Source organism: Aethalodelphis obliquidens, unplaced genomic scaffold, assembly GCF_003676395.1.
Source record: "Aethalodelphis obliquidens isolate GAN/ISIS:26980383/991018 unplaced genomic scaffold, ASM367639v1 scaffold67, whole genome shotgun sequence".
Classification (NCBI taxonomy): domain Eukaryota; kingdom Metazoa; phylum Chordata; class Mammalia; order Artiodactyla; family Delphinidae; genus Aethalodelphis; species Aethalodelphis obliquidens.
The window spans coordinates 7423228-7448418 of NW_020838011.1; the positions used below are offsets into that span (position 1 = coordinate 7423228).

Sequence of the window (25191 nt, forward strand, 5' to 3'; positions counted from 1 at the left end):
GGAAATTATGTGCATTTTACCCTTATTATCCATCATTTCATTTCATATCATATATGCAAACATACATATCTTACACACTAAGGTAACAGTCTGTATTAAAACTATTAATATGAAAATAAATCAAAAACTTTAAAATCTTAGAAAACACAGATATATACTCAATACTGTAACCTACCCTTAAACTTGTCTATTTTCCTCATTAAGTTCTGAGCTCTTTTTTTTTTTTTTTTTGAGCTCTTTAACTATAAAAATGTATGCCTACAGAATGTTTGTATCAACTTTAGCCTACATACAGCATGTTGGCTTTAGGGAATAAAACAATAAATGATATGTGGAATTATTGTTTTTTAAAGGAAACTGACCTAACTCAAAAACTATTGTTTTAAAACAGCAAAAACCAAAAACAAACAGACCAAAACTATTTCACTACCCACTAACCTTGCAAATCCTCGAGTCAGTCCACTAAATTTAATTTTTCAGGTAGATCCGTACTGTTTTCTTTTTACGCTACTGTTGGCTCTTCTGGTTTCTATGGGAATAAGGCTACATTAAACTTAAATGTCCTTGTCCTCATTTTAGTTTTTCTGGGGCACTAGGTCTGTGTCTAGACATGACTAAATATCAGGGAAGTGCAGAACCTAAATCCTTCTGTTTATTCATCTTTATGATTCATTTTACTCACCTTTGATATTGAGCAGCGGCATATCTGTGTGGACTAGATAAAGTAGAGCAAATGAGCAAACTAAAGGTCTTCTGCTACGATGGCAGTCAAACTGAACTTAATCCTGTGGTGGCAAAGTGATGTGCATAGGAATTCTAGGAATTCATAACTAGCCTGCCATGAGAAACACAGCATTCCTTGTAGACTTCTTAATAATATGTGCATTCTTGAAATACTCATTATTATCAACAGAATTCCAGATGTCTTTCTAAAATTTAATTGCCCTCATTTGAATTAACTTTAATTAAAATTACTATTTTTACTCTTCTTGGCTTAGAAAATGTGTAAGTGTGAAAGTAAATGAAAATACTAGCTTCACTATTTTTACAATTTATTGGGAGTTTCCCATATTGGAATACATTACTGAACACATGGAAATAACTACAATAGGAATGTATATCATCTTTCTTTTGATGATCTTGTCAAAAGATTTTCTTCAGGTAAACAGATTAGGAGTTTTATAGGAAATACATGCATGTCACTTTTCCATACTGCCTAAAATTGCTTTCCTCCTAGAAGATGATTTCATAACATTCACAGTGCAAAGCAGATATTTACATATACCATTACTGAACTGGAAATTGAGGAAAAAAAGAGAAAAATTAGGTGTTTTAGGTAATTACCTGCAGATTACTACTTTATAATTTTGTTCATGTAATGCAGAGTAAATTGGGATTTGATGCCTCAGGAAAAGTAACTATCTAAAATTATATCTACATAAAATTAGATATACAGATAGGTACAGATAAGAGTAAGAGGGCTTTCTTATACCTCCAAGTCTTGCACATGCTGCTTTAGCTATCTCAAATACCCTTCTCCCTTTGTGAACTGCTAAGTCTTCATTTGTACTTCAAAACATATTTCAGAAACTGTCTTCCCCAGGAAACGATCTCTGATTCTCCTTTTCCTAATTGTGGGTAAGGTAGTATTACTGAATATTTTATTAACACCCAATTCTTATATCCAAAACACGGAATACATAGAATTTTATTGTTCCCCTAAAAGAACACTATGTTTGACTCATGCCTATGAACCTAGCCTGCATTCAGAACAGCTGAATAGCTGTTTGTCTTATGAATGAATCATTTGCTCAGTAGACAGATCAGGAGGGTGTGGCTGAATCAACACACACCAGTAGTTCTCAACATGGGCATCTGATAATGTCTGGAGACATTTTTGATCGTCAAAACTGGGAAGTAGGGGAGTATCTGCTACTGGCCTCTCATGGGAAGAAGCCAGGCATGCAACTGACTAAACATCCTTCAGTGAATAGCAAAACTTCTTCCACCCCACAGGAAAGAATTATGTGGCTCAAATTTCACCAGTGCCAAATCTCAGAAACCCAATCTCAGAAACACCTATGATGCCTCCAGAAAATCTCTACTTCCACAATTCCTTGCACAATGTATCAGCAGCATGATCATCATTAATAGAAGTTAACACATTTGGAAGCATTCCTTATGAATGAAAATACTACTCCTATTTAAGGAAATGGAAGTAACAAAACTTGACATCTTATTTAGAGAAAACAGAGTATTCTGAATACCCAACACCCATACATTATTTTTAGTAACCAAAGTAACTATTATTACAAGTGTAGTCATTTATGCTCTAATAATTTCTCAACATTCATGATGGCATGCATGAAAAAGCTTTATGCCACTGATATTATCAATGCTTCCATTCCCCCCATTACTTAAGCTACTAACATAAAAACCGGTTTAGACATAGTGTATATATAAATGTGAATTTTCAGAATTTCCTTTTCTAATTTCATTACTGAATTTATTAAAAGGCGGTTTGGCAGTAATGCAGCACAGTCACTAAGTATCTTCTGTGCTACAATTACAGTAATTAAATTGTTCTGAACAGTATATATGCTTGTCGTAAATTGCAATGAATACACAATGAGTATTGATCTTCATTGTACAACTTAATTAAAACTTGTCCGGGAGAAGCCACTAATGAATATAATTAGAGGAAATGTTTGATACCACAGTTACTCTGAAAGACATTAATTAGATATCAGAAATTTTATGGAAAATGTTTTTATTCTATTATTTATATTTTAAAATAAAGCCATACCATTAAACTGAGAGACAGCCTTCAAGGTCATTTTCCCTCAGCCACTCTATAATTACAATGACGATGGGCATATTGGTTGGTAATCTAATCATTAATTTAGAAGACTGATTCTCCAGGAGAAATCACTCTGTAGAGGTCAATGAGTATTTAATCTATTGCAAATTCCTAAAGTTAACATAGGAAAAACAATGACTCACAAATACAGGAACTTTTTAATAAGTAAAAATCAGTTAACTGCCTAACCAAATAACAATTATAATAGAAACTAATTCAAACTAATCTTAAGTATGTCTTAATTTTATTACTACATACTAATAAATTTAATGCTTTCTTGAACAAACAGAGAAAAGCTTTTAAAAATTTTACTTTCAGAAAAGCCAGAGAGTTGCTAACTCATTCTTTTTGCTGGGATTCAAGAAGGACAAAGGGAGGGCAGAATGAGTAAAATGGAATATGCACAAAAAGATTCATAAGCCTTCAACTTCACACATTCTAAAAATTAAAGAGTAATTGGAGTTAATTATTCAAATATGCTCTTTAACTTTCAAAGTTATATCCCTCTGTGTATCCCTCTGACTCCATTGCTTCCTCCGTAACATCTTGCTAATAATTAGGCAAAAAAATGTTATTGGATTTTCCAGGAAAATGATGCATTGGGATGAATGTGTTTTGAAACTTTGAAGAGTCAAAAGACAGCTGAAGGCGCATGGTCCCACCACCATCAGTGGGTAATGCCTTGAAAGAATGTGTGATCCTTGATGACATGAAGGTAAAGGAGACCCAAAAGGCATATTTGTAATTTTACATTGTTTCTGTTTTTCCCATGATCTTCACATTAACACACAAACACAATTATAACGGTAGTCAGACCTCCATCACAGTGTGAAGAGACAATACTTTGGATTAGTAGCAGATAAGATGGAATTCTCTCTCTCTAAAGGCATTGAACCAAAGTCCCATTGAATACAGTCGAGTTTTGATGTTTGCTTGCTTATTGATTTCCATTTAACAATACCAGAAAAGCTACTGGATTCAATTACAGCACACGTTTAACTAATCTGTGGGACTAAACCCCAGATATACAGCTATCCAGCCTCTCTCCATAGTCTCATTCAGCACAGATGTGATTTCTTGCTTCTGGGCTAAATTTTATAATGAGACAACTGCTTCAGGGAACAAAGAACAGTTGGCAACAGGAGTGCAGAGAAAGAAGACATGTGTTTCCCATTGGAAAACTAAATTTGTAAATTTGGTAAGAATTATGTTTTAGGTTTAGGGGTGTTACATAGATTTCTGTCGTCTTTGCTTGAAAGCAAGAATCTATAACCAACTGTATTTCGAAAATGAATGAGAGAATATTCATTTCTTTTGTAATTCTGAGCAACATAACTGTACAACCTTTTTTTAGGAAAAAAAAAGGAAGAATATTAGAAAAGAAACTTATTCAGTGTTTACTATGTGTCAGGTACTCTACCAGGCAATTTATATATATTCTTTCATTTAACGATCCCAGCAAACCTAGAGGATCCACACAGCACTGACAGTTTGCAGTATCATTCAGAGCCCCAGCAGGGAAATCAAGGGAGGAAAAAAACATGAGGCAATACCTGAAGCCTTCATGACAGACCACAAGCCTTGCTTATGGTTTTTCCCATAACCAAGTCCCACACTTAAGAGCCTAGACATCATCAAATACCTTGATTACAGCAACCTATCTCCCCAGGGCATCCAAAGAAGTAAACCTTAATCATGAATGAATCTACTTTATTTGTACATGAACCATGGCTGTCAAACACTGCCTGTGGAAAATCTCACCAATCTAAAAGATTGGTTCTAAAAATTGTGATAATCATGTAGCTCTGAGTTCCTAATTTTCCTTACGTTTTGGTAACATATGATCATGACCCCCATGGACACTCTCTCATCTTTCATCTTCAGTGACAATGCATTTCTGTGGTTTTCTTTAACCTCTCTGGCTATGTGTTTCCATTATAAGCTACTCTTCCTCTACCAACCCTTCAAACCTTGGCTTTGATCAACACTCTATTTTTGTAGACTGTCTTCACTTATCACGCTATACCAATGATTCCTGACTAGGACTTAAAATAGGAATAAGAAAAAAGAATCTTTGGAAGGAACAAATGTCTTAGCACCAGTCCATTCATACTGAATCAGACTATTTAGGATGGAGAATGGCTAGGATATTTAACTTTTGTTTGTTAGCTGACTGGTTTTAGAGGTGATATTAGCACATACCCCCTATGAAAGAACCCCTGTAGAGGAGCTCATGAACTTCCAAGTCTTCAGTTGTAATGTAAATATTAATAACCCCCCAAATCCATATATTTTGTCCATCTCTCTCTCTTGAAATTCCAATCAACCTATAAAACTGTCTGCTATTTACTAACACATTCATGACTTGCAGTCATTTCAAATTCAACCTGTAGCAAAGTGAACAAAGTATCTTCCTTGTACAAAAAAATCCTCCTCCTATGTTCCCTATCTCAGTGAATGCAATGTCATAGAACCAGTTGTTCCATCCAGAAGTCTGTGAATCACCTTTGTCTTCCTTCACCTTTACCCCCTACATTGAATCAGTAACCAAATCCCACCAGTTCTAACTCTATATAGCTCTCTGAACTGCCTTCTTTGTTTCATTCCACAGCAGAACCAGTCCAGTCAAATCTGTGCCATAATTTTTAACTTGAAAAATCTCCTAACTGGTTTCTCAGTAGAGAGGCATGATCCCTGAAAATGTCTACAACACACTGAATCCATAAAGACCTTTCTAAGCCACCAATGTGGCCACGTCACCTCCCTACTTCAAACCTTGTAGTTGTGTCTTGTTTTTAATGTAAGTTCTTCCAGAAAAGTTGGTCTCTATTTTCTTCTCCAGTTTCATTCAGGCTTTTCCCTCCTTCTTCTTCCACAATTTAGCGATGCTGAACTTATCTCAGTTCCAATTATGTGGTCTTAACTATTGTTTCAGTTCTGTCCAATGAGCTGTGAAGGTGATCTTCAAAGGAAAGGAGTTTTTATGAAAAAAACAGTAGAAAAGGAAACTCCTGGATGCCTTGAAAGTTGCTGGGTATGAGTATATTTCCTGGAACTGATGCAGCCATCTTGAGCAAACAAGGAGAATCAGCAGGAGAGCAAAGCTTATAGATTAGGGTTGGCAGAGTGAAGGGATGAGAAGTATCTGATTCAAAATTGTATCACAGAGTTGCTAATCCACCTAAATTTGAAACTTGCCTCTCTTAGGACTTCCTGTTATATGGGAAATAATCAGATTTGTTGCTTAATCCAGTGGGAAGTGATTTGCTATTTGCAGAGGAAGACATCCTAACAGATACAACTGCTAAGGGGCAGAATTTGAAGGCAGACTTTAGTCTCTCTTATGCCAGAAGTCTGTTCTTCTTCTATCATGTCTCGATACTTCCCATTTAAAGATATTTGACTTAAAGAATTCCAATGACATTTCAAATTGAGTTACTTACACCATCATATTCGTTATCTTTGAAGTGATAAGTGATATCAAAGATAGATGATTTTTGTTGTCTCTTTCAATCTTATTATTCTCATTGTTGACTATGAGCAATAACCACTGCCTTTAATTGTTTGTTTCAAAATACATTCACCTATGCTCATTTTGTTCTTTTTGTCTCTTTTTTTCCATTTTGTTACAAAATATTTTTCATCATCATAAACAAAGAATTTTTAGCCACTGCTCTTTGAAAAGTAAGCAGGAGCATAGTCATACTATGAAGCATACAACTCTGAAGGAAGCAAAAATCAATCAGAAATGTATGCTAAAGATTTTGAATTGTTAATATACTCTAAAATTGTAAACTCATGGAGATGGCAAAGAGGGATTGAGAATTCGTATCCACTGATTAGTCTATACAGAGTGTTTAGGCAAAGGTAACTCTGAAATCTACTGAGCGAAATTATGACTAATGAGCAGTCTGCTCCTCACAGGACACACTGCATGAAAAGAGCAAAAACATGGTTTTCATGGCTACCTTGTCGGGTGTGGTAACCAAACTTGTCTAGTTTTACATATTGTTTTTATTCTAAAAAGAAAAGTCAAAATTAGATGACATAATGGGCTTGAAAATTGTCATATTACAGAATATGCTCACTCAATTCCTGTTCACCACTCTACAATGTACGTAGATAGTATATGAAGCTCTTCCTTGCAAAAGAGTGCAAATCCTCAACATTTGAAATAAATGTGCACATTCACAATTCACTTTGAGAATAGTTCACTGCACAGAGAATATTCATCAGTCCTATGGCTCTGGTTTGCTACTGTGTGAGCTTGTGGAAGTGATTTTATTTTGAGGTCCTCTATTCTCATATTTGTAATATCAGCGATTAAGACTAATAAAATTATGTGTATCTGTAGTTAATACACATTATATCACTTAATCCTAACAATGATCCTTTGGTATGTTATTTTCCCCACATTACAGATAAGGAAATTGAGCTTGAGAAAAGCTAAACATGGCAGTGGTCTAAGGTCATGGAGCTGATAAGCACAAAACCAGAATCTAAATCCAAGTCTAACTCCAAAGCTCTTTCTCTTGCTTCTATATCACACTTGCCCCAATATCAGACTTAATGAATCCAAAGGTTCCCTCCTTTGAAACTCTTAATTTCTACATATCAAGGAGTTTTACTAAATCAATGAATTTTGAATAACATGTTACAGAAGCCAGCATCTCCCATAATGATCTAGTAGTACTCTATATAAAATGGAAATCCTCAGATCTATTAATCTAAACAGAGCAGATACTAGTTTTTCCTGGAGAAATCAAAATTTAGTATCAAATTTCCAACAGTAAGTTACAAGATCTCAGAAAGCAAAAGGGTAACTCTTATTTTTTTATTTTATTATTCATTATGCTTTAATAAGCATGCTAACCGGGGCAAAACAGGGTATAAGTTTGTAAAATATACTTTGTCCTTAGATGGCAAAAAGCACATCAAAATAGAAATGGGAAATGTATGCAAAGCTGATTCTTCATTTGGAATGAATCCTTACCCCAGTCCCTAATTACCCCTAATGTTTGACTGAAATATACCAAACTGCAAAACAACCTATATAATAATTAGCTTTCCAGCCTTCAGCGTAGGATAAAATGATGATTAGATCTGAACATGCACTAAAACAGAAAGAAACTTGCACAATTTCACAGTCTGTATTTTAAGGTGATGGCATTTCCAAAAAAGCACAAACAACTGTGTGGCCCAGTAGCCCTTATTGTGACATGAGAAGTGACCCAAATTTCTGCTAGCAACTTCAGTCATTATCCCATGTCAGTCTTGTGGCTTAATTAAAACTGAATTCTGATGTAAACCCTACAGAATGGCTTTGTTATCCAAAATGGAAAAATATATATATATATATATTACAAGAAATCCTTGGATAACAATTTATCATCAAAAGCTAGTCAAAATATAAAGCAATATTGACAGAAGTATAAATAAATATTGTGCCCAATAATTTTAGGTGACTGAACATAAACATTTTAGTACCCAGCTCTAATTATCCATTTCAAAATAGCTAGCAAGATTCATGACAGCAGCAAAGTAATTATTAAGTCATTTTTTTAGAAATACAATAAATTATGTATCTTTATAAGGTATAAGATTGATGATCTAGTAGCAATCATTTTTGCCTAGTTAACATGGTACCTAAAATCTATTTTTGGTCAAAATATAACCCCACTAGTTGGCTACTTCTCCTTTTACAATGTGTATAAAGGAAAAGAAAATAAAAGAAAAGAATGTAAAATAACACAAGATAAAATAAAATAAAAGTATTTTCTCTTTTCAGTGGTATTGTATCACTTCAGTGATATTGTATTGTATTTTACGCCCATTAATTACTAACATCCTTTCTCCTTCCTTCATATCAGAATCTCACTTGTGTTTAGAGGGGCAATGTGCCCAGCACTAGACAATGGTTCATAACTGGCCTTACCAAATAATGATCATTATGTTTCTATAATCTTAGCCTCCACTGAACTGGGGGCCCTTGTTACATAAGTCTGAAATCTCCTTGTCAGCTTCTGGGAAAGTTTTGCTGTCCTAGCTGAAGGAATAGTGCAGCTGACATGATTCTTGGCTCTTCTCTTTCCCTTTTTCTTGTTCTGAACTGGATGTGATGCTTGGAGATGCATCAGTCTTCTTGCAACCATGAGGCAATAGGCTTGAAAGTAAGGCCAAAAAAGTCACAGTGGTTCCTATCCTGACATCATTAAGCCACTGAACCCAAACCACCAGACATCTACCCTGAAACTTCTTTCTCAAACATTTTTTTAACCCCTCTACATTGTAAGTCACTGTTGGATAGTTTTTCTATTATCTTCAATCTAATAAATTACATGTAATACAAATAGTATGTAAAAAGGAGAAAGTCTAGCTCACTGCTTTAACTTCTATTACAGTTCTATGGACACTTGCAGTGAATGAGCGTTCATTCGTTCAACAAATGTTTATTAAGCATCTACTTAAGTACCAAGAATTGTTCTAGGCCTTGGGGATGCATCAGTGCATAAAATAGGAAGTATCCTGCTGATTGTTCAACCTTCCAATTGCTTAGCTCTAAGAGTAGACACTTGCTTGAATTTGCATTACCTGTGAAATAATCCTTCTGTGTCCCCCAAGTCAGACTCTCTTAGGGTATAATTATCTGAATTAACATTTGACACTCAGGGATATATGGGAACACATTCAAAATGAAGATAAAATTATGTAGGAATATAAAGGGGAAATATTAATCAAAGCATACACTTTGAGGATCAGTTCTGATATCAATGGCTCTACCATTGACTACATATCAAACTATAATTAGAATAATTTTGGATTTTGACATTTGTTTTTACAATTCTCTAACATTTTGTATGTCCTTATTGTACACAGTGTTATCTGATAATAATATACATTACCTTTAGCCTTAGCACATTTTCATATTGTCTTTGAGATTAATAATAGAAAACATTTATATAGTTTTTTATATATATATACATATATATATATATATATATATGTATCTGTACTTTTAGAATATATATTCTAAAAGTACAGATTCCCAGGTTCTAAACTTACAGATTTCCACAGGACTTGCTTTAATGAATTTTGACTCAGTGAGTATAGGAGGCTCCAGGCATGGTATATTTAACCATGTTTTGAGGTTGGCTCTGATGAGTGCCTCTGGGTTAGGAACCACTGGTTCAAAGTAAACTTTATTAGATATTATAATTTATTTTTTAGCTAGATTGTTACAAAGTTACAAGTCAGGATCATAGCACACGGATCTTCTATACAACATTCCTTTTATATTTTAACACAGTGGTTTTCACACTGAGCCCACAATGGCCCCTGTGGTTCTAAAGAGATATCTCAGAGGCACAAGCAGATGAAGGGAGCAAGGAGGTAAAGAAAGAGCCAGGAAGTCCAATAACGCTGTTGTTATCTGCTTCATGTATTGGGCTTCCACAGTGATGAGAGGAATTAGAGGTTCTGAAACTTAAAAAAAAAAGAAATTTGAAAACCATTTTTAACCCTTTGTCCTTGGCTTTCAACAGTGACTTACATAAGAGCCTATTAGCTGGTCACAGTGTTGTTTGTGTTTGAACAATGCCATGAATAATAATTCTTACCAATTTTCAAAATATACAAAACTGATTTTCATCTAATAGGTTCTGACAGGTTTTCTGCCAGGAAATGAGAACTGTGTAAATCAAAGCTTATACTTAAGTTTTCTATTCAATTGCTTTAGCATTAATGAGTGAGATTTTCTTGATATAAATTTTCCATGTCCCCATACACTTTGCTTATATTATTCTTATATTAATTGATTTTCTTATAAAACATGTGGTTTTGTAACAAAACATGATTCCTTCCTTGAACAATTGTATATGTAAATAAAATACAAATCATAATACTTAAGTACATTTAAATAAATATAATCTCTAGATAGTGGGTGCAACCAAGAGCTTCTGCATCAAACACACCTGGTTCCTAACCTATCAATTTATTTGTTGTGCAACCCAGTGCAATTTACTTAATTTCTCCCCAGCCCCATCTCCCACTAGGAAACTGAAATAATATCCAGCTCACAGGGTTATTGTGAGAATTAAAGGAGATTATGTGGTAATAGTTTTCAGAGAAGTTATCACTATTATCCCTCCCATGTAGAAGAAAAATTCAGTTCAAAGAATTCTTAGCTCAGTAGAATACAATATTAACCCACTGACACTTCTCATATATTTGTTAGAATTTTTAGAGTAAATAAAAATATGTTCAAAAGGGATAGTTAATTAAATATACTAATCAGACACTGGGTAGAATTAAACACACTAACCAGACATTAACCAAGCTATACTTAAAAAGCCATTCATCATTACATTTTAAACTTTATTCTTTATAAATCTATTTTTTAATGTTACTCTGTTCACATGGTTGATGATATCCATTTTCCTGCTCGTTTCCCTGCATTATTAAGAATTCCTACCAAGTTGTAAATCTAAAGTGCTTCATAAAGTAAGTGACAGTCTAAATTATCCAGGAAATCTAGAACAAATGAAAGAGTAAATCCATCCCCTCCCCAGAAATTTAAACCATTAAGAAACAGATGTTTTATATTAATTGTTTTTCTAGAGATAAATTTAAGTCATGCTTAAAACAGAAAAAAATATTTTATGTTGGCTGATTGTGGCTCAAGTCATGAATTCTGAGAACTTATCATATGAAAGAGGGGGAAAACAGTAGTTGATTAAATCACAAAAAGATAGTGACCACAGGATATATCCTATTTATTTCTTAGTGGTTTGGCAAACTTCAGTAGAACTTTCCTCTCATTGATACTTTTGTTAAATATAAAATAAAGTATTTTACTGCCAAATTTCTTGGTATTAATTTGTTTTGGTGGGCAAATCATACACTCTTTTAGTTGGCAAAATCTCCGTTTAGAAAAGACTCTATAATACCAGAGATTCTGAACTCTATTAGTTATGAATTTAGGACAAAAGCTACATAGGCTCTACCAGGAACAAACAGTAATGTGGTGAGACTGGGTGTGTTTAAAAGCAGAAACAAAACAAGTTACTTAATATAATTTATTCCTTAAAAGTAAATTTACAGGGCATAACATACTTCACTGATACATACAGAATATCAGGTATTGGGGTTACAGACAGGCAAAGGTTTTTTCATACTGATGCATTTGGTAAATGCAAAAACAGAAAACCTGCCAGTTTTCTTGGAATCAACTTGCTTTAGTTGGCAAATCATACCAAATAACTCTTAGTAGGGATGTCTCAGTTCAGAAGAGAGCTTTTTCTCTGGTTAACCTTTATTTTTTACGGCGATTTCTATTCTTATCAAATTATCAAAAATGTATAAACAAGGGAAAACTTGATTCCAGCCCAGCGTGATATGCTACACACGGAAAAAGAATGGGCACAGAATACTGGGAAAATTGGGGAGGGCTCTTACCCTGTATAACTTAGGCATAAGATCAAGGTAACCTAGGTGCAGGAAGGAGCTGAGGGTTTCCTATTGAGCACCCAGAATCCAACTGTGCTGAGAGAAGGGCTCCCCCACAGAAACACGGAGTGCAGACATGGAGGGAAGCAGCAGGAGAGGTGGGCCAGGAGCAAATCACTGAGTGCTTTGTACTCTGGCTCAAGGAATTTAGATTTTATCCTGAGGGTACTGGAGAGCCGTTGAAGGGTTTACCCAGGGAGTAAACAAGGGCTGCTTGAGCAACTGAACTGAAGTCAAGTGCTTTTCTTGTGATATTTCCATATACAATAAATATTAGACAGTACTCACTAACTAATGTCGAAAATTAGACCCTGCTAAATGTGAGTGCCAACCCACACTACTTTTTAGCACGTGGACTATTTAACACTTATATAATGCTTCCTGTGTACCAGAACTTTTACAAAACACTTTATTGATATGAACCTAATCTTTACAACCCCGAACTGTATGAATATTCCCATTTTACAGAAAAGAATGCATAGACACAAGGAGGTTTTCTAGCTTTCAGCGTTTTCAGCGTTTTCAAGTTCACACAACTCTAAGTGGTTCAGCCAGACCCCAGAGCCTGTGCTCTTACCACTCTGCCTCACCGCCTCCTAAAGTGGAACGCTGATTCTGCAATCATGAGACTTTGGCTTTGAAACCAGTTCTGATTTTTTACTAGACCAAATTTTCTTGTTTCAGTTCCTTTGTTTATAGCAATGATTTGTCTAATCTACCCTACAGGTTTTTATGAGATTCTCGTGGAATAAGGTAGGTTAGCACATTTTGTAAACTACAAAGCATTTTAATAACATAAGCTACATAAAAGTGATTATAAAATATTTAATATTGCCATGTATATAAAGAGAAAAGAAAGCACCCAAGAAGTTGCCTTGGATAGGAGACTAAAGGTGAACACATTTTCTACTCAACCCACTGAACGTTTCAGTACCTTCACTTGTTACGAAAAGTAGTGTTGCCTAAGAATTATAATGTCATGAGTTTAAGGCAAAACTTTATCTCAAAACTGCCCTCTCTTTACAACAGAGCAAGGTGTAGTGATCAGCCACAAACAGCACTTCGCCAAGAGAGTTTCTGAACGGGATTACAGATACACACAGCTAGGTCTAGCGTGTAGCCTGGGCTAGAGATTGAGAACTGGGCTGCTTATACATGAAAGTAACAGAAAACAATTTAAAAACTAAAAAATACATGGCCTAAAATTAAAAAGACATAATGTGGAGGAAGAGATCTTGCCTTGTGCTAGTGGGCAATGAAGAGGGGAGATGTCAACATGGGGCTCAAATCAGTGTGTAAAAGCCCAATGACAAGAAGCGGATCAAGTATTTAGTGAGAAGGAAAAAAAAAAAAAATAGAGGTATGAGTGAACATGAGAACAAATATCTTCAGGACTCCACATGAATTTTTGTATGCACTTTAACCGTACTTCCCACTGTCTGTGGAATGAGCCATTATTTGGATGGTGAGGGCAAGAGTGACTGTGGACATCTGAAGGACTTTAGTCAACAGTCTCCCCTTGTGTAGAAGAGTTGAAGAGAGCAGTGCTGGAGTCAGACTGCCTAGGCTTGAATGCAGTTTTCTACCACTTTTGGATGGGTAACCTTGGGCAAGTTATTTAACTGTTCTCTTCCTCGGTTTCCTCATGTGTAAAATAGGAATAATATATAATAATAATAATACATATTTCCTAGGCTTGTTTTGAGGAAAATGAATCAGTATACATGTAAACCACTTAATGTTTGGCACTCAGTATGTCAATAATGAATGTTAGCTATAATTATTGTATACAGGTGGGTGTACTCATGCACGCAGATACACACATACATTTCACAAGCAGATCTAAATACAATACACTCTAAACTTCCTTATACCTGTTTATGTTACCTACATAAAAAAGATAAGCTTTCACAGAATTGTATTAAAACCTTTCTAAAAATGTAAAAGCTCAGTTATATTTCCAAGTAATATTTTAAAATCTGAATATAACTGAGCAGATGAGAAAATCGTATACTTTAAACCAAAACAGAGGTGTCCAACTATAGTGTCAGATATATGTTTCAGGAAACTTCTAAGGATTTAATTCTCCCAATTATCCACTTTCATAGCACCATAAAGGTCATTTAAATATATATATTATATATTATATTAAATACATATATATAAGACTTACTATGCCAGTACTAAATATCCAAAACATTTGAAATATCTCTTGATATGTTTTGTGGCTAATAAGAAACTTCTGACCCCTCCTTGAGGCATAATGAGATAAAAGGCAACATTTACAACCCATGATCTTTGTACTGATGATTTTCCCTTTATTTCCTAATCAAATCCCAGTATTCAATATTAAATAATTAGGAAACCAGCAAGAAAATAGGACAACATCATGCGGTTGATTTTTATCTTCGATTGCTCTATGGAAAATTTGCATATGCAATTCTTTTTGTTAGATTATTTTCCTGTCCCAGATTCCCTTTGATCATCCAATGCAAGGAAGACAATAACCTGTGATTCTGAAAGCTTATCTCAAATATCCCACATTTAGTGTGGGGAAACCCCAGGGACTAACATTTGTTGGATACCTGTTTTGCTCTAGGAATTTTACTAAGCAACATACATACTCTGCACATTATTTTATCTTCACAGTAACGCTATGAGTGTGTGTTAACACTTAATTTTAACTATGTGGAATCTGAGGTGGATGGTTCAAGAACACATCACTCACACATAGCAGGGCTCACTTCATGGTCTTTACATGTTCCCATTTTGCACTACCCAGTGAGAGGCAGTTATCGTAAAGTTAATTAAAATTAAGCTATAGGACCCTCAATGACATGGGTCACTTCCATGCCACTAAGGCACCAGCGAAGTGTTCACTAAGTCCGTATTTCTGCTACACTTGCAAAACTAAAATTTTTTTGTACTCCTTTCCTTAAGGACTATTCCTCACATAGTGTAAACTTAAATCCACAAAACTGCTGCTCCCGATGCTTCCTTGTATCCTAGTCCTTACCTGGCAAGAGAAGCATTAACATACATGGACTTTGCAGAGCTCTAACCAGCCACACTCCCACAACTTACATATGCTCACCAATTAGAAAATTATCTCATTTTGATTGTTCTCCACAACAAGTACGTGAAGTAGTACCATGCTACAGATACATGAACTGAGGCTAAAAACAATAACACAGTGAGTGTCCACAGAATTCAGAGGTAGTAAATGATGGAGATTAGAAAAAAAGGAAAGAAAACAAAACGAAACAGAAACAAAAAATAACTCCACAAAATACAAAAACACAAAACAAAACAAGACTACTTTCTTTCTGAATTTCAAAGCCAGAAGTTTGGATTTTTTTTTTCTTTTCTCTTACTTTTCTGTAATTCCATACCAGAAATCCTTTCCCTGCTTCGTTTTGCAGGCTTGAATCAAAAAACAGTGGCTCCAAATCTCCAAGATTAAATGGTTCTGTTGTTGTCGTTACTCCTACTCCCAACTTCCAGAAAAATCAAATATGATGGTTTGAAACTAGATATGGTTAAAATCCTTCAGACACAACAGTTCCCAAGTATTTTCTACTTTTCTCAGAAGGCTGGTTGTACCCCTTTTAGGAGACTCGTGACAGCATCACTATACTGCCTAGACTGTAGGGAGAAGACAGACCACTGTCATCTTCCACAAAACAGGGCAGTCGAATCACCTGTCCAGCTAGCAGCACACAGTCCAGGGCTCTGCGTGAAAGCTACAACTTGGCTCAGAGAGAGCGTGCCTGCTGCGGACTGCTGGGCTGAACTGGTGCCAGCCGGACCTACCTGCTGAGTTTGTCTTTCCACAGAAGTCATTAACAAGCATCCTGGAACTGGAAGGGACAGCCAGTGCAAAGTAAATAAGTGAGCTATCTTATAAGAAACACAAAACTGACAGATACCTTAAACTCTTGGACTTCTGACTTAAGAATCAAGTAAAAAATATATAACTTGGTTTGCTACGATCTACCCTTTACCGTTAAGGACTGGGTCCCATGATTTATTTAACAGAAGACTATATTGTCTGATCGCCCCAATACTTCCTTGGAGGCAGGATGTATGGATGAGCTCTTACAGGCATGGATGAGCTCTTACCCTCTTATCTTGCTTTGACTTTGCATAAATGGAGTCTCTGATAGGCGAGGGGGGGAAGAAAGAAGAAGGGAAAGAGAGAGAAAAGGAGGGGTAAAGGGGAAATGAGACGTGACAGGTGAAAATAAGAGTGTGAAATTATCATAAGAGAAAAAAGACACTACCCATTTCTGAGTAAAAGAACAGACTGTATTTTCTCTAAATCGTCCAATACTGAGCCAGAAACATGTTTCCAAGTAGGAACATTTTCTCACAAAGCATATACAAAGTATTTCAACCCTCCGGTTTTGGCTCTTTGATCATTATTATTATTATTATTATTTTACCAGATCATTTACTTAACAGAGTTATGAGCCCAGTTTAGTTAGAAACAAAGACGTGTGTGATGGATGGAGAAGATAGCCTGGGCAATAGTCCAGCAACTATAACAGAATTAGACTCATCACAGACACTTTAATCCCAATTATTTAATTTGCGAGGTATCTAACGCCACAAATATTTGCCATGACTCAAGAAAACTGTACAACTTACAGAGAAATAAAAGAAAAAAGAACTAAATGGATGAAATAAAATGAACTAAAGAGTTATTTTTTTCCATTAAGCTGGGATTTAAATCTTCAGAGTCAGTAAAACAAATATAAAATTAGAATGTGTGTGTGTGCTGGTATGGGATTTTTTAACAACATAAAAAATAAAACCCAAGCGCTTTTATTAATATCAAGTTCATAGTGATACCATCATGACATTCCTCACCACTCTTTCTCCCAGCTTCACCACAGCCTTAACACACAACCCAAAACGTGTCCATGTGCACAAACACAATCCTCAGGCCAAGTTCCTGCACTCTGCTTAATAAATGCACAGCAATTAAAGCCATGAATACTGAATCACCGGAAGATACAGAGGAAAGAATGCATGACCTAGGGTCAACTTCTGATCAACAAAGGTTTGTATATTCTCCAATAGTTTAAGAAATAGTTTAAATGATACTAATAAAGTACTACATAAACTGATCAGAAACTAAAGGCTGTAGAACCTACAGGGGAAAAAAAGAGCTAAAACAGTGCTTTAAGAACAGAGCTTACTAGGTTTTCTTTAACTGAATACATTATCAATGAGATTCTAAAGACAAAACACACACTTTTTTTTTAGAGGATTTTGCGGCATTCTTTAAATGGTAGAAATGACTCCTTATGGTTTCTTTAAGTTGCTAAAGATTAAAAAAAAAATTAAAAATTATACCCACTTAAAATGGCAGCTAGTAATAATAAAAGTCATCATGCTAAACCACAGAGTTTTCAAAAACTCCAAGTGGTGCAACTACTAAATTACAGTTTTACTTTATAACTTTGTAACACCTAGAATTCTCATTAGAGATACTCGATGACAAGTTTGAACTTTTAGAAAAAAAAAAAAAGCCAGACCATAAAGTCCCACACATTTCACTAGACACAATTTAAATTATTATGTACCTTACAGTGTTTTTTTCCTTTTCATTTATTTATTTTTTGCTTTACACTAACATTATATAGGCTAAGAATTTTTTTTAAGGCTAAGAAATTTTTAAGATGGTAATGAAATAAGTTAAAAGGTAATTTAAAAATCTATTTCTCATGAGATTTGTTGATTAGAATTATGTTTTAAGTCATTCAATTAAGTGTTTTCTATTGCCATTTTAATATGAATTTTAAATTACAGCCATCTCTTATTTTATGGGATTAGAATGAGTAAAGTGAATAAATCCTATACATGTGAAATCTACAGTGTCAATAGAAAAATGTAAATTCCAATCAAGTTTTAATACTCAAGAATACCTGTACCACTACCTATTTGTAATTTGATTTATAAATGGCTATTTCATAGTATAATTTATGGCATCAGTGAGCCTAGTATTTTGGTGGAAAGTTCTTTATTACAACACCTTGCATGTTATCAAATATATTCTAAAAAATGAGCTGTTGTTCAAAATTTGGATTTAAAATTCTTAAACATTTTTTCTTGTTCAAAAGTAAATTTCTGTCTTGTTCAAACACTTTAAAATCTATTTCATTAACTCTGAAAAAACAAATGTCTATAAAGGCAGAAACTAAAACAGGAAAAGTAAATATATGATAAAGGGAGACTCCTTAAGCAGTCATGCTGTTTTGGAAGTTAAAAACCAAATACTTAAAAATGGATCATTTACATTTTGGTTTAAACATTTTCAATGGAACCAATAATTCAGACAAGATTTTCACAGTGAATAACTATCAAATCTTCCAGTTTTCTAACTGCTATATAATAATAACATAATGATTTGGAAAATGTTATGAATAGAGAATCTCCAGTTATTCATTTCCTATATCAAATATATCTTACTGAATAACCTATTTTGTTTATTATTTCAAAGTTATGTATTATTAAACTTTTTGTAAAAAACATAAACTGTTTAAATCTGTGTTTACAAAGCCTTTAGCACTTATTTTATTTTTTAGTGACTTTTGTATACATTCATAGAAACGTAAGTGTATCATTTAGTCTGGGATAGAACATATGATACATTTTTAATGTCAATTAAAAATACCATTAGGTGTGTTTATGTATACAATAGACTAGGATAACTCCTTTGAAGAAATCACTATCTAACAAACTGATTATATACATTTTGATAAAATAACTAAATATGTATTTACCCAGTAGAGCATGCCAGCAGGAACTATTCTGCTCTATAGATAAATACATACTCACCAGAGATATTAGAGCATAAAGAATCACTGAGTCTCTAACGTAACAATTTACATTTTTAGCTCTCATATTGATTTCATAGTTAAAAGTCACTGTTTCTGGAAAGAAAACAAAAGGACAAATACTGCAATCAATTTTAGTGATTCATAAGCAAGGCTGAATATTCAAACTTCAGTTAATTTTGATGTTTTATGAAAACTATTGTAAAAGTATTTTAAGATTGTTAAAAATGCCATAATCATCTTTGAATAATCAGATAGCTCTGCTGACTTAAGTTCATGTTATTCATTAGTAAAATGAAATATATCTGCTAATTTAAATTGAAAAAATAAAGTATAAAGAATTCTCATTACTTTTACAGTAGCTATTTCTTCAAGATATTAACAACACAATTTTCTTTTTTAAAAAAGTTGTTTGACTCATAAAAGGAAAAATAACTATAGCTAGTTAACATAATCATGCACATTACCTTTGACTATTTTTACAGTCAAAGGTAAAAAGGTTTCTTCCAAATGAAAGAGAAATAAATTGGTCACTCAAGCAAATACATAAAAAAGCACACCAGACAAAGGAGATTCAAGTGGTCAAGTCAATAAACAAAAATGTAGTGAAAATAACTAAAGCATACTCATTTTCTCAGCAGTAGCAACACTGAATAAAGTCTAATATTTAATTAAATAGACTAGGGCTGTTTTGTCTGTAAATAGCTATATCATCTCATTTTTATATTTCACGTGGAAACACTCTCAATGGTCACATTTTGTAAAGCAGAGTATTAATAATACAAATAATGGCAAGTAATACATTTCTAAGCATAAAAAATGAATCTTTTCCCATACCAATTATATCCTATGTGAACTTACATAAAGAATTAATAATATTTACAAGTGACAATATTATAATAAGAATATTTTCAATCAAAGGAGAAATATCCATTAGAAATGCAGAAATTGTTCAATCTCTTCCCTGCCCTAAATGAGGAAATGAAATCCTCTTACATGTCACCCTGACACCCAAGAAGATCTTTGTCTACCTCAAAAAAAAGGCTTACAATTTTAAGACCCAACCCTCTGCTCCCCATTCATGGTTTATAAAGCAAAAAGCCTAAACTCACGGTGGCTTCCTAGTTCCAACAATCTATGATTCAAATAGGGGTAATGGCTCTCTTTTTTTCTTCAGTAGTGTCCTGGTGAGGGAATAATTTTACTGTCCTTTTTCCATGGGGTCCTGCCTCTTTATCTAAAAGCAAATGAATTACAACCAGATGACAAGGCCACACAACAAAGCCATTTGGTTTTACAAATCTATTATGTCTGTCGTCCAATCGTTTTTATGGGCCTGGTCCTATTATAAACCAAGAAAAACCCTAAAACAAACTTTCTTCCTTTTCTTTCTTTCCACTGAAAACATTTACAATTTTATAATTGTTTTTCAAACAGTTTAGCCCCCCAGTTTTTCCCCTCATGTGGTGTTTTTTTTCTCCCTCAGAGTCCCTCTATTCCACTTTCTCCAACATACAAAACATTCAGAGACAAGAAACTGGACTTTTCAAATACAAACTGCTGACAACTGTCAGAAGCACTTTACTGGGACATTACTGACTGTAGCTCAATGAATTTAGCTTGATTCACTGCGGGTGCATCATTTTCAATGCATAGCTGTTCAGCAGTAATTGGCCAAGAATCCCTACTGCGAAAAGCACTTGTCAAATAATGCTTGTTTACAAATATATCTCCAGACAGCAAAAAGTGGCAGTTACTGAATAAGTTCAGGGCCACCTCCAATATTCATAACAGTGGACATGCTCCCTTTACTTATTAAATCTATTAAAATTTTCACTTGTTGATACACTTGCTAACATTTGTCCTGCCTGATCAGTCTTAGACAATTTTTTTGCTTTATATATGCCTTGGAATTATTTTACAATAAAAGTCTTGTATATTACACTGTAGTTCAAAGGTTTCTTCCACATGTTATTTATGCCTAATGTGTATAATAAGACAACTAAAGATATATTTACATTATCCTAGAATTCAGGCTAAAGAGTAAATTTTCCTCGTCTATTATCCAATGTATTCTAAAATTCATTTCATATCAGTCCAAGATTCTAGACACATATTTGACTTTTTCTGTTCAATTCTGCTTATTTATGTCTACCAAACTTAAATTTTAAACATGACTGGAATACCAATTATAAATGTAAACTCACATTTATTTCTATCTGCCTTGAAAATTTTTTTCTCACATAATGGGAGCATTCATATCATACACATATATAATGTATATACACACTATAGTCTGAGAAATTACTAAGCATCTATAGCTTGCAGAAAGCAAAGTATAGGAGAGCAAGTTATTAATGGAGTCAGTGCATACATAAAATCTTTCTGCCCCGATCTTCCAAAGTTCCTCCAAAAACAATCAAAAACAAACTTAAAATCTCCAATCTGAATCTTTAAATAAATAAACAAACTGACTTCTGTTATAAATACCTTATATTCTTGTTCTTTGATTTAGAAGAGCAGTATCATGGAGAAACAAAAAGAAGAGAACATAAATATTAAAGGTCTGGGATGACACTAATGGAAAGATGGAAACTGTTGGGCAGAGACAGGATGAATGAGAGGAAGTGTGTGTGTGTGTATAAATTTTATTTCTAGTTATGTAAAATAATGAAGTTACAAAATGTACCCCAAACAACAGACACGCTTTTACTTTTAGCGTCTTCGGAACACTGGCTGGTAAAGTACCGCTCATTGCAGGTTAGACCTCGGCAATCCCCATCTCACTGAAAACCAAGTTTTGCTGTGTGTACCACTAGCTGGGGTAAGGACAACACAATCTGTGGGTGTTAAGTCTGTAATATCAGCCAGTCTACCTTCCACAAGACTCCAGCTCCGCTTACAATATGAGACCTATGCTATTTGCTTGCTTCCCTCCACCTCCTTTTGCCTCTTTCTCCCCGCACAGTCTCGACCCTTGTTTCCATTTAGCGCCACCTTCCCTGAGACTTCATTTCTTCCATTCTCTAACCAAGAGCTACTACTCCCTTTCATCTCTACATAAGCCCCTTGCCCCATCACACCTGGAAAAAAAAAAAAAAAAAAAAAAACTGAAACATAAAGGAACACACAAAAGGATAAATTATATTACTACTACTATTACTCTTTAAACCCAAACCAGGATGCCCCTTTTGGTGGAATAAGACAGTTAATGAAAGGACTCCTAACCCTGTCATAATCCTCCGGACTTCTAATATAATGAATCTAACATGAGATGTCAATAAAAGGACTACGACTTCAGAAAATACTTTCTCAACTTTGTCGGGAAGGTAAAAAATGCAGACTGCTTGTGTTAAGCATGGGAGACTTTAGGTAGGTAAATAGATAGGTGGATAGATCTATCTACATGTAATCCTTAAATCAGATTTTTTTAAAAAAATGTAGGGGTTAAAGAGAGAAATTCATGGGGTGGGGTGAGGAGTCTCGATCTGCCCTGCTTTTCACACGGTTCCTAGGGAGCTGGCAGCACTCCCAAACCAGCACAGCGGCTTCTCCTACAGCCAAGACACAACCCGTGCAAGTCACGAGGACACACAAGACTCCGCCGTTGCTGCTTCATCTTTCCGGTCCGGCATCCCCTGCCCCACGAGTGGAAGGAAAAATTTAAGGTTCTGTGCCTCACTCGAGGCATCCGGAGCCCCGAATCGAAACCCTAACCTCGCAGTCAAGAGGGTAGGGTTTTCGATGTGTTCGTGATGGAGCTGACCGATATGAGATGCTGCCCGCCGCCCCCCCGCCACCACGCATTGGGCTGTGCCCTTAAGCTCGGTCCCGGCGTGTAAGAGGAGCCAGCGCGGCAGAGCGGACCCGGAGGCCGAGGGCGGCGGGCTGAGGGGCTGAGCAGAGCTCGGAGAGCCGCGAACGCCGCGCAGGTGCTGCTCCCGCGCCGACCCTACTCTCCCAGTGCAAGGCGGGGACAGTCTTCTGGGTCCGGAGCGCAGGATTGGGGGTGGGCAGGAGAGTGGGGACTCGAGATTCCGGAGCGGAGCTATTCTTTCACGGAAACATGGGAAGACCTGACCCGGTGGATGCCAGTAGCGCCTTCCCGGAGGCGACACTCCCCTCCCCCCACGAACCCTCCGCCTCCCGCGGCGTCCCACCTTCCCGCCTTCTTCCAATTTCTCCTCAGTATGATTATGAGACCCCCAAAGTGAGCGACACCAGCACAGTGTGGAGCACCTTCCTTCCTTCGCCATCTCCCTCCCTCGAGAAATAAAATCTCTTACCACCCACCCCAGAATAGCAGCGGGTGATGCCCTAAATAACAGCTCCCAGAAAGCACTCCCCTCTCCCCCAAATAAAAGCATCCAGCTACCCCCACTGCCTCCAGTTTCCCATCCCCGGCCTCAAACAACGGTTTCGAAAAGCCCCACCGCTCCCGAGATCCCTGCCACTGCTCTTCAAACAGTTCCCACTCTTTCAAGCTCGAAATGTCACTTCCCCACGCGCTTCAAGTGAGACCCAGCCGCACCCAGCCTCCGGGCGCGGGTCTCGGAGCCCTCTTTCCTCCTGGCTTCCAACTTCCCAACCCCCCCAAGCAGCCTGTGTCCACAGGCAGGTTCCGCGCCCAGCACTCCGCAGCTAATGTCAAACAATGCAAGCAGAGACGGCGGGATGCGAGCGAAAAGGCTAGCGAAAGCGGACGACAAATGTTGGTTCGAGAGGAGGGGTGCAATTTCACCCGCGGCAGCCGCGTCCGGCGCGCCCGGGCCCGCGCCTACAGGCCCCGCCTCGCCCCTCCGCCCCTGGTTGCCGCGGTCCCCACCCCCACCGCTCTACCTTCGTTGCTGGGGCTGGCCAGGAGGGTCCGGAGCGCAGCGCACAGGAGAAGGCAAGTCCAGAGGGGGGCCCTGCGAGGTGCGGAGTAGCAGCCGGCCAGAGACGCGGGGGTGCTGGGGAGGTCGTCGCCGCCGCCCGGGGGCCGCCGGCGTCCCGCAACCCGGGGCCCCGAGCTCCGCATCTTCTCTTCGCCGCCTCCGCCGCCGCTGTCCCGCGCCGCTCAGTTCACGGCTCCCGCCTCGCGGAGGGGGCGAGAGAGGCTCGCGCTTGCTCCTCGTTCCCCGTGGGCTCCTTTGCCTTCTGGCTCGCGGCTCGTCCAAATGCGGGAACCAGGGATCCTCTGAGACGGCTGAAGTTTGCTCCCGGCTCCCTACTCCCTCCTCTACACTGGGGTTAAATGAAATACTAGTTACGGTTGATAGTGCAGTTCGGGACCGGACTCTCGGGTGTCGAGAAGGTCCCGCGTCCTGTTCTTTACCTCTTTAGACTTTTAAGGATGGGAGTCTTTTAAATGCCACTGGGGGAGAGATAAAGGCTCCTTTTCAGTCTTCAGGGCTGAAATGGACGAAGGTAAGGAAGACAAGGCATCTTAAGAAGAAATCCTCAATAAAAAGAGGAGAAAAAAGCAGGGTGGCTAAGGAGAAAGGAAGAGGAGTTGAGAAAATATAGGGTGGGGAAAATACGAGAGAGGCGAGCGGAGGAAAAGACCCAGAGTTCAAAGAGGCCGGCAGAAGGAAATAGCTGCGGGCTGAGCCCTGACGAGGGAAGGACTGGCGGCGGCTAGCGGGCAAGAGCGCGGAGCCCTGCGGCGGCGGCGGCGGCGTCCCGGAGCTGCGGCGGTTCCCGGTGCTCGGGGAGGAGGTGGTGTGTGCGCCGCTGGGCAGGCGAGCTCGGAACTGCACCGCCACGGCGCGCTCCTGCTGAGTCTGAAGCTCCGCGGTCTCCTCTGACTGCCCGCTCTGCGCCTCCCACCCTCCTCCCTCCTCCTCTTCCCGGCTCCCCCCGCCCTCTGCTGCTCGCAGCCTCGCCAGTGAGAATCTACTGTAAGTGTGAGTTGCTTAGACGAAGTCACACACCCACGGAGGGAAGTAACCAGGAGGCTGCCGTGGCGAGTGTTGCCTAGCGTTCTCCGAGAAAGGCGCG

General features: G+C 37.2%; 1 protein-coding gene across 1 annotated transcript in view; it reads right to left on the minus strand.

Moving 5' to 3' along the window:
* Positions 1-24851, minus strand: part of LOC113611059 (ephrin type-A receptor 5) — a 148732-nt gene extending 123881 nt beyond the window's left edge. The window contains exon 1 of the mRNA XM_027089637.1: positions 24049-24851. Within this exon, the coding sequence (XP_026945438.1) occupies positions 24049-24229 (181 nt within the window). The 5' untranslated portion in view covers positions 24230-24851. The remainder of the gene's footprint in view (positions 1-24048) is intronic.
* Positions 24852-25191: the final 340 nt, after the last annotated feature.